The sequence below is a fragment of the Peromyscus maniculatus genome, chromosome 12, assembly GCF_049852395.1.
Source record: "Peromyscus maniculatus bairdii isolate BWxNUB_F1_BW_parent chromosome 12, HU_Pman_BW_mat_3.1, whole genome shotgun sequence".
Lineage (NCBI taxonomy): Eukaryota > Metazoa > Chordata > Mammalia > Rodentia > Cricetidae > Peromyscus > Peromyscus maniculatus.
The window spans coordinates 11,577,015-11,593,817 of NC_134863.1; the positions used below are offsets into that span (position 1 = coordinate 11,577,015).

The 16,803-nt window shown below is 41.0% G+C and overlaps 1 protein-coding gene across 1 annotated transcript in view; it reads left to right on the top strand.

Moving 5' to 3' along the window:
* The window catches only part of LOC143268207 (uncharacterized), a 370,245-nt gene that overhangs the window by 308,853 nt on the left and 44,589 nt on the right, over positions 1-16,803 (top strand). Inside the window, exons 17-20 of the mRNA XM_076549348.1 lie at positions 3,194-3,301; positions 5,407-5,508; positions 11,556-11,623; positions 12,314-12,335. Coding sequence (XP_076405463.1) covers positions 3,194-3,301; positions 5,407-5,508; positions 11,556-11,623; positions 12,314-12,335 — 300 coding nt within the window. The remainder of the gene's footprint in view (positions 1-3,193; positions 3,302-5,406; positions 5,509-11,555; positions 11,624-12,313; positions 12,336-16,803) is intronic.

Below are 16,803 nucleotides of genomic sequence, written 5' to 3' on the forward strand. Positions count from 1 at the left end.
AATACTGGGTATCCTTATATCTAAGCAGCCACTGTGATTTATGCCACCTATTGGGAGCATTTGGACTGTATTTTTTTTTAAAGTGGACCCCTAAGTTAAAAAAAAAATAGTGGAGGCATTTGTCCATATGCACTGGATTCAGCTATGATGCCTGTAGTTAGTCTGGAATGGTGTATACCAGGCTACATCTAAATCTGTTTTCCCCAAGATAGGTATCTCAATTGCTCAGTCCAATCTACAGGGACAAGCTGTTGAATTACCATATTAGGATACACGCTTGACCTAAAGTATATATGTCAAAGCCCATCACATGTAGTACATTTATTTGTTTGTGTGCTACTCTATGGAAGAATAAACCATGGCACAGAGGTAAATGATGAGGCTGTCCATGCAGATCAAGAGACCTTCTATAGCCCGAGGTCTTGGTAATCCCTAACTTGCAACATCCCAGTATCTGCCTTCAATAGGTCAAAACTGCAGAGATCAGGACCCTGTAGTTACTACCACAGAAGGCAAATGCCCAGGGTATTGTTTCTCATCTACCTACAGACATTCAGAAAAATGAAAGGTTAGAATGCCCACAGGCTTCTAGTCAGATCAGTGATCTGAGAATGGGAGACAGACAATGCATGGGGTGATGCGGCAGAGGTTTTTCCCTTAGAGTTTTACAGTACAGTACAGTACTGATTTGGAACACACACACACACACACACACACACACACACACACACACACACACACACACACAAACAGTTAGTTAGAAGAGTAGCCATGCTTTGAAAGAGGGCAAGGAAAGGTTTATGGGTATAGAGGAGGGTTTTCATTGAGAAACAGGCGTGGGAAATGATGTCCTTATTATAGTATCAAATAGGAAAGAAAGATTTTTTAAAGAAATAGTTAGATATGATTGTTTTTGCTTTCTCTTATATTTCTTTTGTCATGTTTGGTTGTTTCTTTCAGAAATTTTTATTTCAAGTGGGAGACAGATAGGGAGTGCATCCAGATGAGGGGGGGGGGTTGGGAGGAACTGGCAGGATCAGGGGGAGATGAAACTATAATTTAGGAATATTGTATGAAAAAATCTGTTTCCAACAAAAGGGAAAAAATGAAAAATTAAAAAATTCTCTCATGCAAATTTAAGATCATGATTTTAATAGAACAAAAATAAATGTAATATATATAAAAAATAATTACAAGATTTAGTAAATAGACAACATTAGCATGAGCACAAAAGAGACACTCATCTAAACAATAATATCCACTAGGAACTCCAATTACCACGTGTCTCTGGATCTGTGCTGAAGCATTTTCTTAATAGAAGGACGTTTTTTAAAGATATATTTATTTTCATTTTGGGTATACAAGTGTTCACCTGCATAAATGTATGTGCACCATTTGTAGCTATGATACATATGCAGACTCAAATTAGCTGTATGGTTTCTAGCAACTGGAGTTATAGACTGTTTTGAGCTGTTTTTTCTGTGATAGAAACCAACCAGACCTGTGTCCTCTACAGGAACAGCAGGGGATGTTAACCTCTGGTCTCCTTAGCTCCTGGCAACAGGTTTTTAAATGTGAGCTAGACTCTGGGCTCCAAGGGTCTTCTGCTCACTGGTAGTCAGTGTCCATACTGCCTGTGAGTGGAAGCACTAGGGGGACCACAGGCAGCAGGTAGGAGTGAGAAGAGCATCGTTATTTGCAAAATGGTTTCTGTATATTTGCTCAGGCATGTGCTATGAAGGCCTTTGGCAAAGAAGAGCTAGTTCTTGAGAGAGAATGTGGTTATTGCATACCTACCATTTCTAAGGCCTTGGGTTTGAGCTCCCAGTATGCAAAAGATGTGCTGTGGTTGTATAGCTTTATAAACCTCCTTCAGAGGTGCTGATGGGAGAATTTTAAGTTCAAAGTCATCTATTTCTACAAAGTGGCATTGAGATCACTGTGGGCCAGAGACCGTTTCTCTGAAAAAAAGTGAAAAGAAAACAACAGAGGGGAGTAGGACTTCGTCCATTGCCCGTGTGTCTGTGTGTGGGAAAAGATTCTGGAGAAACAGAACTTTCATGAAGAATAGATGAACAGCACCTTGCAAACTCACATGTAGCCTGTGTAGACTACCATTCTTTTAGCTGAACTCAGTTCAGACTGTCCACACAGTTTCAGGGGACATCTGTCACCTACAATGGCACCAGGCTGCTTTTCCAGCCTCTTCCTGTAGAGGGTTTATCCAGGTTTGGTGAGATTAAAAGAGTTTCCTTTCCTCCCATCCTCCACGTGACAGCTTGGTTTAGATTGACTTGGAGCCTGGAAGCATTGGTATCCTCCCAATTTTGTTCCGGAGGTTCAGACTCAGTCACTGAGAGGCCGGTGACAGGTTGAGGATGATAGAGGAAGGTGCTGTTTACTGATCCAGGAATCCCACAGCTCATTTGGGAGGTAGCTCACACTTGGAGTCAGGGACTGCCTGCAGAGCATGTCTCCTGTCAGTTGTTTCTGTCAGGAGAGGTCGTCACTGGCACACAAATGCAGCTGTTACTGCTCCATTGTGTGAAATGTCACAAGTTTTCAAAGCTTCTTACCTTCCTACCTCCCATGGACAATGCCATACATTGTCCATGAGATGTACTACTATATAAGGGGCAGTCAAAGAATGAAGAATAACAGTTCTCCAGTGTTCTAGAGTAAATGCAACAGTTTGTCTGAATTCAGTTACTCCTGTGTAGCTGAAGTCTTCTGGTATCTCACAGACATCACAGGGCACTTCTGAATGCCTGTGCTTTTTCCTATAGTATATATTACAAAGATCTGTATTAGCTTAGTGAGTCCTGTGGGTAGTCCTTAAGAAATTCTTAGTGTCTTAGTGAGCAGCTGGTGAATGGAGCCATTGCAAAGGTGTCATGGGCTCTAAGAAGGATTAGAGTGATACCACTCTGCTCTGACACCACACTCACAAAGTGTGTTCAGTCATGGGGCACTTCCTTCTGCATTTCCACATAAATTAGCTTTTACTTGTCATGTTCATGTAATGCTTAACTGGTTGTACACTATTCAGTGATCCTCCTGAAGCACAATCTCACTCTGATGACTGTACCCGGAAACAAGCAATCAGATCAAATGTACAAACACACAGTTGTTAGTTTCCTCTGTTTTTCTGCCATGAGGCTGACATGAAACTCTATTCTCGATGCATTCCCAGTTTCTCCTTTATTGAAGAGAATTCAGCAGAGACAAGCAATACCGCATACAGATGTGATGACACCAGAAATCTGTAAATTTTATTCTATAGAAATTCCTAATGAAAAAGGTATGTTGTGAATTCTGTAATTCTGTCCAGTTGTGTAATGTGGTGATAATCATTTTCTTTATATGTAAATCTAAAGAGAAGCTTAAGACTATTTCCCTATGTAGGATAATTCCAATATATCTAAGTCTTCAATGTAAACACAACTACAGATTTTAAAATGCATCTGATGTCACCTTTGGCTCTCATTCAATAGCATGAACTGTTGGAAACTGAGGCTCATTAGTATGAGTCAGGGTGGCTTCACCTGCTGTAGACAGGAATAGGTGAATCACCCTTAATCCTTTCTCCCACATGTGGGTAATGCAGATGGAGTAGAGCTGATGTTCCTAAAAGGAACCTGGCAAAGTTCTAGGATCTCATGACAGAGGGTGAGATTCACCTTAGATAACAATGTTCCAGGTATGATCCAATGAGCAAGAGTCCACTAGTGGTCATGTTATGCATTGTTTTTTCAGTTAGCAATGGGGTAAAGATTTCATTAAGGACAACAAAAATAGGAGGTATCTGTTCTGTTCCTGTTACAAGGACATAATGGAAAGTGAGCAGAGTGTGCTATTTAATGTGCTTTGCTTATCCTCTCATTGGTACACATTTCCTCAGAACATTTACTGTTTTAAGTCTGTGATACTACCAATAATTCACGGTTTGGGATGGACTTACTAGCTCTGCATTGTAACTATGCCTGCCTGGATAATTTATTCAGTTGTTGTCACAAAATCTTGTGAAGATAACCTAAAAGGGAAATGGTACATTTTCAATATAGTCTCAGCTTATAGACTGTAACACAGGGTAATTATATATACAGGCAGGAATCTGTGGCAGAGTCCCGTTATAACATGTCAGCGACCAGAAGATTTAATGCTCATGCTCAGCTTACCTTTTTATATAACCTTGATCCCTTCCTAAGCCATGATGTCATGCAGAGTTCAGTAGTCTTTCCACCTCACCTAACCTAAACTGCTCTAATCTCACACTTGCTGCCCAGTACTGGGTATCATCCAATTGACTGTTGAGATTCACCATGACAGTGCCCATGAAGTGTTGTGTTCACTTTGTGTCCTTACCTGTGATAGATCCACTGTGTCTGGGGAGGAACAGTATTCTCTCTTGTACTCTAAGGAACCTGTAGGTGATAGTCTAGCAGAGTAAGCCCAATGATAAAGGAAGAACAGAGCCCTTCCATTTCTTCCTTCAGGACTTGTAGCAGTCCATGCATAGTCCTCTGTTCACTGTTAACTCCTGCTTCACGTGGCAGCAACAGGGTAGACTGCTGGGTAAAATGGCTGTTTAGTCTGACACAACGACCACATCTGCAATATACTGGCAAGGAAGGGCCTAGTGTTAATGTGTAGCTCATTTCCAGCCTATGTGCCTCATCCTGGACTGCCATGCAGGATGACTGAAGTGTAAAGGAGGTCAGAGACTTGTCCTTCATCCTTGAGCCTCTGACCTTATGAGTGAGCAGGGATCTGATCTCTGACCCCTGCCTTGGCTCTTTTTCATGCATTCTTGATTCTGATTCCAAGATACTGAGGGTGTCTTAGGAAGTTCCCATAAGCTAATATCCATGTTCCAAGAGCTGAAGGACATGAGCAATTGGGGAGCAACCTTCTTGACACACATCTTGCTACAGGCTGTGTCTGTCCTCTATGATGGTATATTTATGAATTTCTCCTGGAGTATCTGACATGGTGGTCTTTGGGCGGCAATGAGTTCATATCTGAGGAGTGTGTTTCCTCCAGGCTCTCATCTCTTTGGTAGGTTGATGGACTTTGATCTTTACAAGTCTGTCTGATCTTCTGCATTGTCTCATTGAACAACTCTGGGCTCGGCTCCTTCTCACAGACAATCTCAGTAGCCTTAATACATTGTGTCTCCTCTCCTTAAACTCAACAGTTATTGCTTCTGAGCAAGGTGTCCCTCCTACATCTAGGAGCAGTCTCTACCCCCATTATCTTCTTCCTCCCTTATCTGGTGCATTCCTCTGGGATCATGGGTCCTGTAGACACTGCACCTGGTAATGCATCAAGGTGTGTGATATCTGTTTGTCTGCTGTGAAGCTGACATAACTTTCCCTGTTGTGACTGCATTCCCTGTTTCTGCAGTACTAAAGAAAAGGACCATCAAAACAACCGTGATCCCACTTGATACAAATGGACCAGAAATCATCTCCGGTACCTCCAAAGAAACATACATTAAAACAGAAGGTACTGAGGGAATTATGTTCAGTTATGTATAATAGATGCCCTTTATACTATGCACTATTTATAAATCTATAGAGACGTTTTGCTGTAGTTTTTAGTGTGTAGATACTGTTAAATTATCTAGCTTATCTGTAGAAATACAACCACAGAATTTAAATAGGATAAATAGGTTTAAAGGTTAAAGGTAACCTTTGCCTTTCATTAAGTAGTGGTAAACCATAGGAAACCTGAGACTTTCCTATGAATGAGTATGGCTTCACCTGGGGTAGGCATGAATGACTGAGCCACCCTCTCAGTCACTTTGTCCCAGACATGGATGATGCAGATGTGGAAAGTCTCAAGAGTGATCTGTTTAATGTCCAGAATCTCAAGAATGAGGATGAAATTTGAATTAGATAAAGGCATTTCTAGTCAGGTCCATTGGGAGAGAGCCCTAGGCATGGTCATCTTAGACCTTGTACTTGGGAGGCCAAGGGAGTGGGAAAGATCAGCAAGGACACAGAAACCTGTGTGCTTTTCCTCTTTCCAATGCATAATAGTTAACACTGGCAGGGTTAAGGGTGCTTTGCTCCTGGTTCTGTTATTTAAAGACTGTATTTCCAAGAACACATAGACTGTTCTTCCTCTGCCACTCCCAATGCACAAGCGTTGGAATGTTGTTATACCTCTCCTTGGAAATTTTGTTAGGATTACTTTCCCAGAGGCAGTGGGCAAAGAAAGGTTTAGTTTGCCATATAGTTTGAGTTTGGAGTCCATAATTGGGAAGCAGTAGAGGCAGAAACTTGAGGGAGAGTGACCTTGCAACCAGAGCCCAGAAGCAAAGAAAAATGAATGAATGTACTCTCCTGACTTTTCTTACTTTTATACTGCCCAGAATCCCATCGAAGGGAATGCTCGTACCCATAGGGAACAGCTCTTCTCATCTAACTTAATCTAATCAAGATAAACCCCAAGGGCATGCCCAGAGGACACAGACCTCATCAGTTTGACAGCTGGGTTTCAGCATCATGGAGCCTATGAAGTGTTGTTTTTCACTTTTGAGTATAACCTGTATCAGGGCCAATTTATCTATAGGGAACAACTTTCTCTCCTTACCAGGACCCATAGGTAAATGTCTTATAGTGTGATCCCAATGATGCCCGAGAAACAGGTTCTCTCTCTTTTTCTCCCAGGTCTTGTAGCAGCACTTCATGGACCCCACAGGGTGGAGTGGCTAAAGAGACCCAAGAATGGCTTTTTGTTCTGTCAAAACCCCAAGGCTACAATGTCCTGGGAGTAAGGGCTCAGTGTATGACTTTAGCTCTTTTATTTCTTTTTCTTTTTTTAGTTTCTCAAGATCTCTGTGTATTTGCCATGACTATCCTGGAACTTCTTTGTAGACCAGAATGGCCTTGAATTCATGGAGATCTGCCTGCCTCTGCCTCCTGAGAGCTGGGATTATAGGTGTGCACCTACCACCTGGTGACTTGAACTCTTTTGTAGGCAGTGTTCCTCACCTCAGACTGACATACAGGATGGCCGAGACAAGGGAGATTAGAGGTCTGACATCCATCTTAGATCCTGAACTCTAGCACACACTTGGCCCCATTTCAGAAATTCTTGGTTTAGCCTTCAATATTCAGAACATTCAACATTCAGTTCCTAGGACTAAAGGACTATAGGCACTTGGGTATCGGCTATCTTGGCACCTATCTGGTCACAGGGCTGTGTCTGTCCTCTGTGCTGTCACCATTTGTATCTTTCACTTGTTATAGGCTTTCCTGACTTGTCTTCTTTAGGGGAAGGAGTTCATAATCTCAGAAATGAGTTTCCTGTGTCTTCCTTGGAGCCTCTTCATTAGGCTCGAGGCCCTTGATCCCCACAAGTGTGTTGGCTTCTCCTGCATTCTCTAATTCTTTAGCTGTGTTTGGCTCCACCATAACAGGCAGTGTTTGTAGAATTTATGCATTGTGTTACTCACTGTATACTCTGGGTCTCCTGCTTGTGAGTAGCGTGTCCTACAGAGCCCCATGACCCCACCTCTAGCCGCACACACTTCATATCCCTCATTACAGTTTCTTGCCCTTTATCCTTCTCCAGAAATTTCCCTATTTCCTGGGTGCCATGTTCATTCTGCGTTCTGTGCCTGGCTATCCTTAGAGTCTTGGAGGTTCTTTTCCACTAATTATTTAGTGCCTGACACTGTATAGTAGAACACACTGTCCACAGAATATAGCCTAACCCTCTGGCATGCTCCCATACTCAGTCCAGATAGTTCTTTGCCTTTTGTATTATCTCTAATTATCTCTTCCTCACCAAACTCACCAGACAGGAAAGGCCATTGAGAGCAAAGATATCAAATCTTAGTAGTTTATCTGGTTCAGTCCTGGATCTGGTAGGCACAGCTAAAGGGCTCCTGATGCCTAGCTGTATGGCATGGATATGTGAAGAGAGAAGAAAAGGCTGGACTCAGTCAGCCAGAGGAAGTCCCATAAACAGGGCAAGACTGTATATTAGAAGAACAATAAACCCAGAAAAGGTTGTCCCAAACCTTAGGGATTGTAAGGAAGAAGGTGAAGGAGTGACTGGCATGTGGTCATCACATTGGCCCTCATGAAACTCTCAGTGCTATGACACAAATTAGGAAGGTATCTTGTCTGAAATTTGACCCAACACTCCACTCTCTCTCCACTAGTAACTGGGCTGGAGGCAGCCTGTCCTGTACAGAATGCCTCTTTTGCATGGGAGGACAGAAACCCCACTGAGTTATCTCTCTCCTTATAGCTTTCCCTAAATGAAGTAAAATGAAGGTGTGTATCCTTGACATTGACCTTGTGAAAAAAAGTCCCTACTTATTTTTGTTGTATTTGCAATTTCCTTAAAGACTTGTGCCAGCTGTACAAAGCTTACATGTATACTACATGGCCTAGAAATATTATGAAGTTAAGATTAAAACATACATGCATAATTTACAGGCCATTATCTGTTTTGGTTTATTTCCACAAAATATGTATGAAGTATGATAAAATCTTAAATTTGATCATTATTTACACACTTACAGGCCATATGGTGAGTTCTGTTTGAGAGATTTGCAACCAAGATCAACATATCATTTCAAATAGCTTTATAAGATTTATCATTGAGGTAATTAATGGCTCAATGAGAAGAATACTTACTGAAAAAGCAGTAGATCTGAGCTTGAATCTGCTCACACACATACAAAAAAATTGGACAGAACTGTTCATATTTGTAATCCCATGCTGTTGAGTGAATAGACCGTAGTATTTCTAGTGCTAGCTGTCATCCTATCTACGGCATCTGTGAGAGACCCTGTCTGAAAGAAAGGAGAAAGGGTGATACATCATGGTATGCCATGCCCTCTTTTAGCTCTCATATTTTAATTGTCAGGCATTTACACACACACACACACACACACACACACACACACACACACACACACACACACGATACAATTACCTGAAATACATTTTACGTTACTGCAACAGTCTCATAACCAACTTCTATTACTATTGCAATAAGGTCAAGTATTTCAAACATATCGTAAAATCCTTGAGATTCTAATCACAAAAGTTGTGATCGTCTGTGGCTTTCTCATATAGTTCCTTGCTTCTAATATACATAGCATTTCAGTTGTTGGCCTTAACCCTTAATTTCACCAATAAAGCTGCCAGACCACAAGGAGCTTAATATTAACAGAAAAGATTTTAGGAAGTAGAGTAGTCTATATGTGATTTTTACGTCATGAAAGGTCATATTCCTAGCATCTTGAATTTTCAGGTTACTTATACTTTGCTTAATTTAAATTCCCTTCCCCAAAAGGGAAGGGAGAAATGTTGTAACTGAATTATAGTTTCAAAAATTAAAACGGGGGTCAGAATCCCCTTCTCCCTGAAATCCAGGTGTGCTGTCTTTGTTTTTTGTTTTGTTTGTTTGTTTGTTTTTTTAACTTGTCACACACCAGAGTCATTTGGGAAGAGGAAACTTCCATTCAGAAAATGCTGCCACCAGATTCACCCATAGGCAAGCCTGTGGTGCATTTTCTTCATTGATGATTGATATGTGAGGGCCCACCTCACTGTAGGCAGTGCCACCCCTATGGTGGTGTCACTGAGTGCTGTAAGAAAGTAGGCTGAGCGAGCCTTGGTGAGTAAGCATCACTCCTTCATGGCCTTTGCATTCTCTCCTGACTCTGTTCTTACCCTGTTCAGTTCCTGTCCAGAGTTCCCCCAGAAACTGAGTGTGAAGAGAGAATTGTATGCTGAAATAAACTCTTTCCTCTACAAGTTGTTTATGATCATAGTGTTTGGTCACAGCAATAGAAACCCTAAGTAAGACACTGTGTAAACTATTAAGGAGCATGGGATTATGTCATTTGCAGAACATAGATGTAAGTGAATATACTTGCCATGTTAAATGTCTTATGTTCATTGAAAAAGGCAAGTCCCAGGTAATTTCTTTCATTTGAAGGACTAGGTTTTTATGTAAAAATAAAATTACATATGTGTATATGATGTGAACAAAGTAAAGGGAACTAACGAGATGGGAGGAGAAGGCGGTGGTGTGGGTGCAGTCTTACATGCAAGTGCTCTTCTGAGAGTGGTACACTATGTGATGGTACACTGTGACTATACTGTGCCAATTGAAAAGGATATATTTCTTATTCTGACTTCTGTCCAGTGTTACCTTTAAATTTGAGACATATGTTAATTTTGCTCTTTTTTTGTGTGGTAATTCCATAAATGTTGGTACTTGATAGTTGATAATATCATTGTTGTCAGCTATACCCAAATTGACTGTTTCCCAATTGCTCTACTAACTCAACATTGAACTTAAATTTCTGGAATTTTTGATTGATTCTTTCACATTGTACTTTGGATGAATTCTTAGATAATGTGAATTTGGAAGGTGGTTCCATGCTTCCTTTCCTTCTTTCGTCATGACTTGCAGAGTTGTGTTACTATGTACAGTTGTCTCAGTATTTCCTTAGAATTTTTTCCAGACTCCTTAGCACCAATATCTGAAACTAATCAAGCCCTTATATTACACTGTGTCTTATAGGGCTATAACACATACATGTTCTCCATGCTCCTTAGAACCCTGTAGAATACTGACAATACTCAGCACAGTATAACAAAATATAATACACGATATGCTATACTTTAGGGAATAATGTACACACAACATAGGCAAGAATATTTTCAGATATGTTCATCCTAGTAAAATTTCCCAAGTAAAATGGATACATTAGCATGGATCATAACTAGTGATAAATTCTGAGTCAACATATATGGATTGGTGGAGGTTGAAATAGATTTGAGACATGTGCCTCAGGAAGTATCAATTGTTCCCTGCTTTAAAACAGGAAGTGACAGTATTTTGTTGCTTAATCATAAAGCTTCTTTTATTAGAAAAGATAGGTTGGATCAGTGCATAATGACTTTTTCAGCCCAGCCTGCTGACCTAACTGCAGTTGAATCCCACAACTCACATGGTGAAAGGAGAAAACCAGACCCCTGAAGAGCTCCTCCTAACTCCACCTGCACACAGACACACATGCATGGTTTCCTCCAACCAGAATAAATGCAGTGTGTATTTTGAAAGACTTATTTACTTTCATGCAGTGAAAGATTCTTCCACATTGATTTAGATTCCCATTGTCTAGGAAGCCAAAAGTTCTGTTCCTCATTTCTCTTCAGTTCTTCTCTTTGCCTTAATTTGTGTGACAGTAATATAATCCACAGTTCTGGAATAAGCAGAAAGCAAACCATTCCTAACACTTTGGCTGGCTCTTAAGATTCTGTTCCTTATACTGGATCGCCTTGCCCAGCCTTATTGCAAGGGGGGTGCTTAGTCCCATGGCAACTTGTCGTGCCATGATTTGTTGACACCCACGGGAGGCCTACCCCTTTCTGAACAGAGAAGCAGAGGAGGAGTGGATTGGGGGTAACAATTAGATCAAGTCACATATGCTAGCCACATAGACTTCTATACATCCCTGGAGTAATTAAAAACAATACCATGTGTTGACAAGTTACTTTCTGTCTTTTTAGAGATACACGAAAACTCCACTACATTTTCTTCTAGAAAACAGGGAGAGCTACCCGTGATGATGGTGGAGGTAAGACTGCCTTTCCTCTCAAAGTAATATAAAAAGTTACTTTGTCCCTTACATTGTAGTCGATATGAAATTCAGTTAACAAAAGCCAGGTGCATCATGGGTTAGCTCAGGGAGAAAAGGAACTGGAATTGTGCCAGCCTGCTCCTGACTGAACTGAACATAAAAGTATGCAGTGCCATTTATCACAGTTTGTGTGAGAGGATAGTTTCTCCTGAAGAAAAGGGTTCCTCTTTAGATGCGTGTATAATTTTCACTCAGAAGTTGACAGCCACTTCTGGTTTCTAAAATCTTGATGCAGTTTATGTTCTACTTATGTTCCAAAGTTTCTGGGTTTCAGCATGGAGATGTTGAGTGGTAAGACTTCTACTGCATGAGGATTAGTGTAAATAATTGAGGCCCAGCTGGAGGAGGAATTATCTCACAGTCAGGTTATAAAGATGCAGCTTGGCTTAGGGAACATTCAGCAGAGACCAAACAAATTAATTTGGCCTTTGAACCAGCAAAAGTGGGAATGGCACAAACTATAGAGTCCCAGTTCTTCTGGGACATTGTCACATAATATACTAACACATAGGACTCTTGCCCATTTTGATTGGCATCATACTATGTCAACATGTGTTCTAAAGACCCATGTAAACAGAAGTTAGTATGACCTGTGCCTCAAACTGTTTTCTTTCCTTTAAATTTCAGGTGGAGTCTAGAAAACATACCAGTATGTATTATAAAATCTCCTTGTTAAGACACATTTTAGAAAAGTATAATTACTGGGTATCCTCATGTCTAATGCACCACTGTGATCTAAGCCACCTATAGGGAAGAACTTGGATTTTGGTTTTTAAAAAAAAGTAGTACCTGAAGTTAAAAAAAAAAAACTGGGGTTGTCTACTGTCACTGGATTCAGATCTGATCTCGTTAGATTGTTTGAGATGTTCTGTACCAGGCTGTGTCTAAATCTGTTTTTCCCCAAGATAGGTATCCTGATTACCCAGTCAAATCTCCTGTGACAAACTAATGAATTAACAAATTAGGATGAAAACTTTACCTACAGTATATATGTTCAAAGCCCATTACATGTGGTACATTTATTTGTTTGTGTGCTACTCTATGGAAGAATAAACCATGGCACAGAGGTAAGTGATGAGGCTGTTCAAGAATTGATCAAGAAACATTTCGTAGCCCAAGCACTTAGTAATCCCTAACTTCCAGCATCCCAGCATCTGCCTTCAATAGGTCAAAACTGCAGAGATCAGGACCCTGTAGTGACTACCACAGAGGGGAAATGCCCAGGGCATTACTTCTCATCTACATACAGACATTCCAAAGAATGAAAGGTTAGAAAGCCCACAAGCTTCTAGTCAGATCAGCGCTTCTGAGAATGGGAGACAGACACTGCATGGGGAGATGGGGCAGGGGTTTTTCACTTAGGCTTTTGCTATACATGGCTTTTTCCAGTATTCTCTATTGTCACGTTGCCATGAATTTAGACTTTACCTACACAGTCCATGTATTGCTTAACTGATTCAGTGATCCTCCTGAAGCTCCATTCTCACTCTGTTGACTGTACCCGGAAACAAGCCGTCAGATCAAATGGACAAACACACAGTTGTTAGGTTCCTCTGTTTTTCTGTCATGAGGCTGACATGACTCCCTGTTATAATGCATTCCCAGTTCCTGAATTCTTAAGGGAAATTTGTCAGGAGCAAGCTGTTGCCCCTCAGGATGTGGAAGGATCTCCCGTTCCTGAAGTAGCACACAAACAACACCAATAAAAATGGAAGGTGCTGTGGGAATTCCATAATTCTGTCCAATTGTGTATACTGTTGCAAATTATTTTCTTTCATATATAAATCTATAGAGAAGCTTAAGACTTTTTCCTATGTAGAATAATACTAATATATCTACGTCTTCAATGTATATACAACCACAGAATTTAAAATGCATCTGATGTCACCTTATTCAGTAGCATGAACTGGTGGAAACTGAGGCTCATCTTGTATGCATCAGGGTGGTTTCACCGGGTGTAGACAGGAATGGGTGAACCACCCTCTCTCATACTTTCTCTCACATGTGGGTGATGCAGATGGAGTAGGTCTGATGTTCCTCAAAGTGACCTGGTAAAGTTCCAGCGTCTCATGACTGAGGGTGAAATTCACCTTAGATAACAGTGTTCCTGGTTTGATCCAATGAGCAAGGATCCAGGGGTGGTCATGTTACACATTGTGTTAGAGGATCAGGGAGTGGGAAAGATATCAATAAGGACAAGGAAAATGAGAGGGGGGTGTCCTTTTCCTCTTTCAATGGCACAGTGGTAAGCAGAGTCTGGGGAAAGTGTACTTTGCCATTTGAAGACAGTATTTCCCAGGACATTACTCCTTTTTCAAGGGTTGCTTTTTAAAATTTAATGTTTTCCTTTTCTTTCTTGAAAACTTATACAATATATTCTGATCTTGGTTTCCCCTTCTCCATCTCTTCCCAGATTCTCCCCACCTTACCACCCATCCACTATCTTTATCTCTCACTGTAGAAAAGAAACAAGCAAATTAAAAAAGAAAACCAATATATAATCAGTGTAAAAGCACAACAAATACACACACACACACACACACACACACACACACACACACTCAAAAAAGCAACATAAAAACACCAAATCAGAAACTATAATATACTTGTAAAAGACCAGTAAGATTTTAAAAATGCTCCCCCAAAAGCAATATGAGACCCAAAAAGTCTACAAAACCATTAAGTATGTTGTGTGTTGGCCATCTACAGCTTGCATGCTTGCATTGGGTCTACCCTTAAGCGTGGTTAATATACCTAATGAGACTCTATTGGAGAAAACTGATTTTTCCCTTGAGTTTGCCAATGAAGATAGCTTCTTGGTTAGGAATGGGAGCTCCTGTTCACTTCCCCCTTTGATGTAGGAAGACACATCTTTAATCTAGATCTTTTGAGCTGGGAAAAGACAAGCAATTGAGGCATGAAGACACATGCCTTTAACTGAGAACTTGAGGCAGGAAGCCACACTTTAAACCAGCCCACACCTCCTGCTGGAAGCCTATATAAGAACATGGAAGAAGGAAGCTTTTGCTCTTTGCCTGATTGTTCTGGTCTTGTTAACAAGTGCATTCCTTCACTGGCATTACAGCCTATTTCTTCCAAAGATCCAAATTAGAAGTGGGTCTTCCTACTTCAACTTAAGAAAAAAATTCCTCACAGATATGCCCTCCATTTTGGGGGGTTAGTTCATTCCAGATGCAAACAAGTTGGCAAGCAATAACCATCACACCTTCTTAAGCAATAATGCCAAGAAGAGTTCACTAGTCATCCCACCTCAGCTAACCTAATAGATATAATCTCACACTTCCATGCCCAGTATTGGGTATCATCCAATTGACTGTTTGACTGTTGAGATTCACCATGATTGTGCCCATGAAGTATTGAGTTCACTTTGTGTACTAACACGATAGAGCCATTCTGTCTGGTGAAGGACAACATTCTCTCTTATACTCACAGAAACCTGTAGATGATAGTCTATTGTAGGCAGAGTTTCTCTGGGTGCTAGCAGCAGCTTCATAAAAACCACATTGAGCTTTAACATAAATTATAAATGTTTACCCAATAGCTCAGGCTTATTACTAACTAGCTCTTACAACTCATTCCTATTAATGTATATTCTCCCATGAGGCTTAGCGCTTTTACGTCTATCCAATTAGGTATGTCTGACTCGTTCTGCATCTGGCTGGCAACTCCTCTGACACCACCCTTCCATATCCCATCATTCTCAATTTGGCTTTCCCACCTAACATTTACCTGTTCAGCTATTGGCCATTTAGCTTGTTTATTAAACCAATCACACCAACATATATTCACAGTGTACAAAAGGATTATTCAAGAGCAGTCTAGCAGTCAGGGTCCAATGAAGCAGGCAGAACAGAGCCCTTCCCTTTCTTCCTTCAGGACTTGTAGCAGTCCATGCATAGTCCTCTGTTCACTGTTAACTCCTGCTTCACGTGGCACCAACAGGGTAGAGTGCTGGGTAAAATGGATGTTTACTCTGACAGAACTACCACGTCTCCTATATACTGGCAAGGAAGGGACTAGTGTTAATGGGTAGCTCATTTCCAGCCTATGCGCCTCATCCTGGACTGCCATGCAGGATGACTGAGGTGTAAAGAAGGTCAGAGACGTGTCCATCATCCTTGAGCCTCTGACCTTATGAGTGAGCAGGGATCTGATCTCTGACCCCTACCTTGGCTCTTTTTCATGCATTCTTGATTCTGATTCCAAGATACAGATGGTGCCTTAGGAAGTTCCCATAAGCTAATACCCATGTTCCAAGGGCTAAAGGACATGAGCAATTGGGGATCCACCTTCTTGACACACATCTTGCTACAGGCTGTGTCTGTCCTCTATGTTTTGTATATTTATGACTTTCTCCTGGAGTATCTGACATGGTGGTCTTTGGGTGGAAATGAGTTCATATCTGACAAGTGTGTTTCCTCCAGGCTCTCATCTCTTTGGTAGGTTGATGGACTTTGATCTTTACAAGTATGTCTGATCTTCTGCATTGTCTCATTGAACAACTCTGGGCTTGGCTCCTTCTCACAGACAATCTCAGTAGCCTTAATACATTGTGTCTCCTCTCCTTAAACTCAACAGTTATTGCTTCTGAGCAAGGTGTCCCTCCTAGACCTAGGAGCAGTCTCTTCCCCCATTATCTTCTTCCTCCCTTCTCTGGTGCATTCCTCTGGGATCATGGGTCCTGTAGACACTGCACCTGGTAATGCATCAAGGTGTGTGATATCCTTTCTACCTGGGAACATTGAAACATTGCTCAAAAGAATGCCCAACTGAGTCTCTTATGTCCCATGTCTCTTTTATTCCATAATTTTCTCTCCCTCACTAAGCTCATCAGAGTCACAAGACAACTTGGAGAGAAGAAGACAAAACAGAAACCTTCTCTGGAGACTGCATGCCCAGAAAGACGGTTGAATCTTAATAGGTTATCTGACTCATGCCCTTGCCTTGTGGGTAGAGGTGAAACCTTGCTGTTGAACAGCTGATACACTTGAATATGAAAAAAGAGAGGGAAGAGTTGAGTCTAAAATCAGCTAGGAAAGGTCTCCTAATCAGATTAGTGTAAAAGAACAACTAAATTACATTAAAAAAACCTGAAA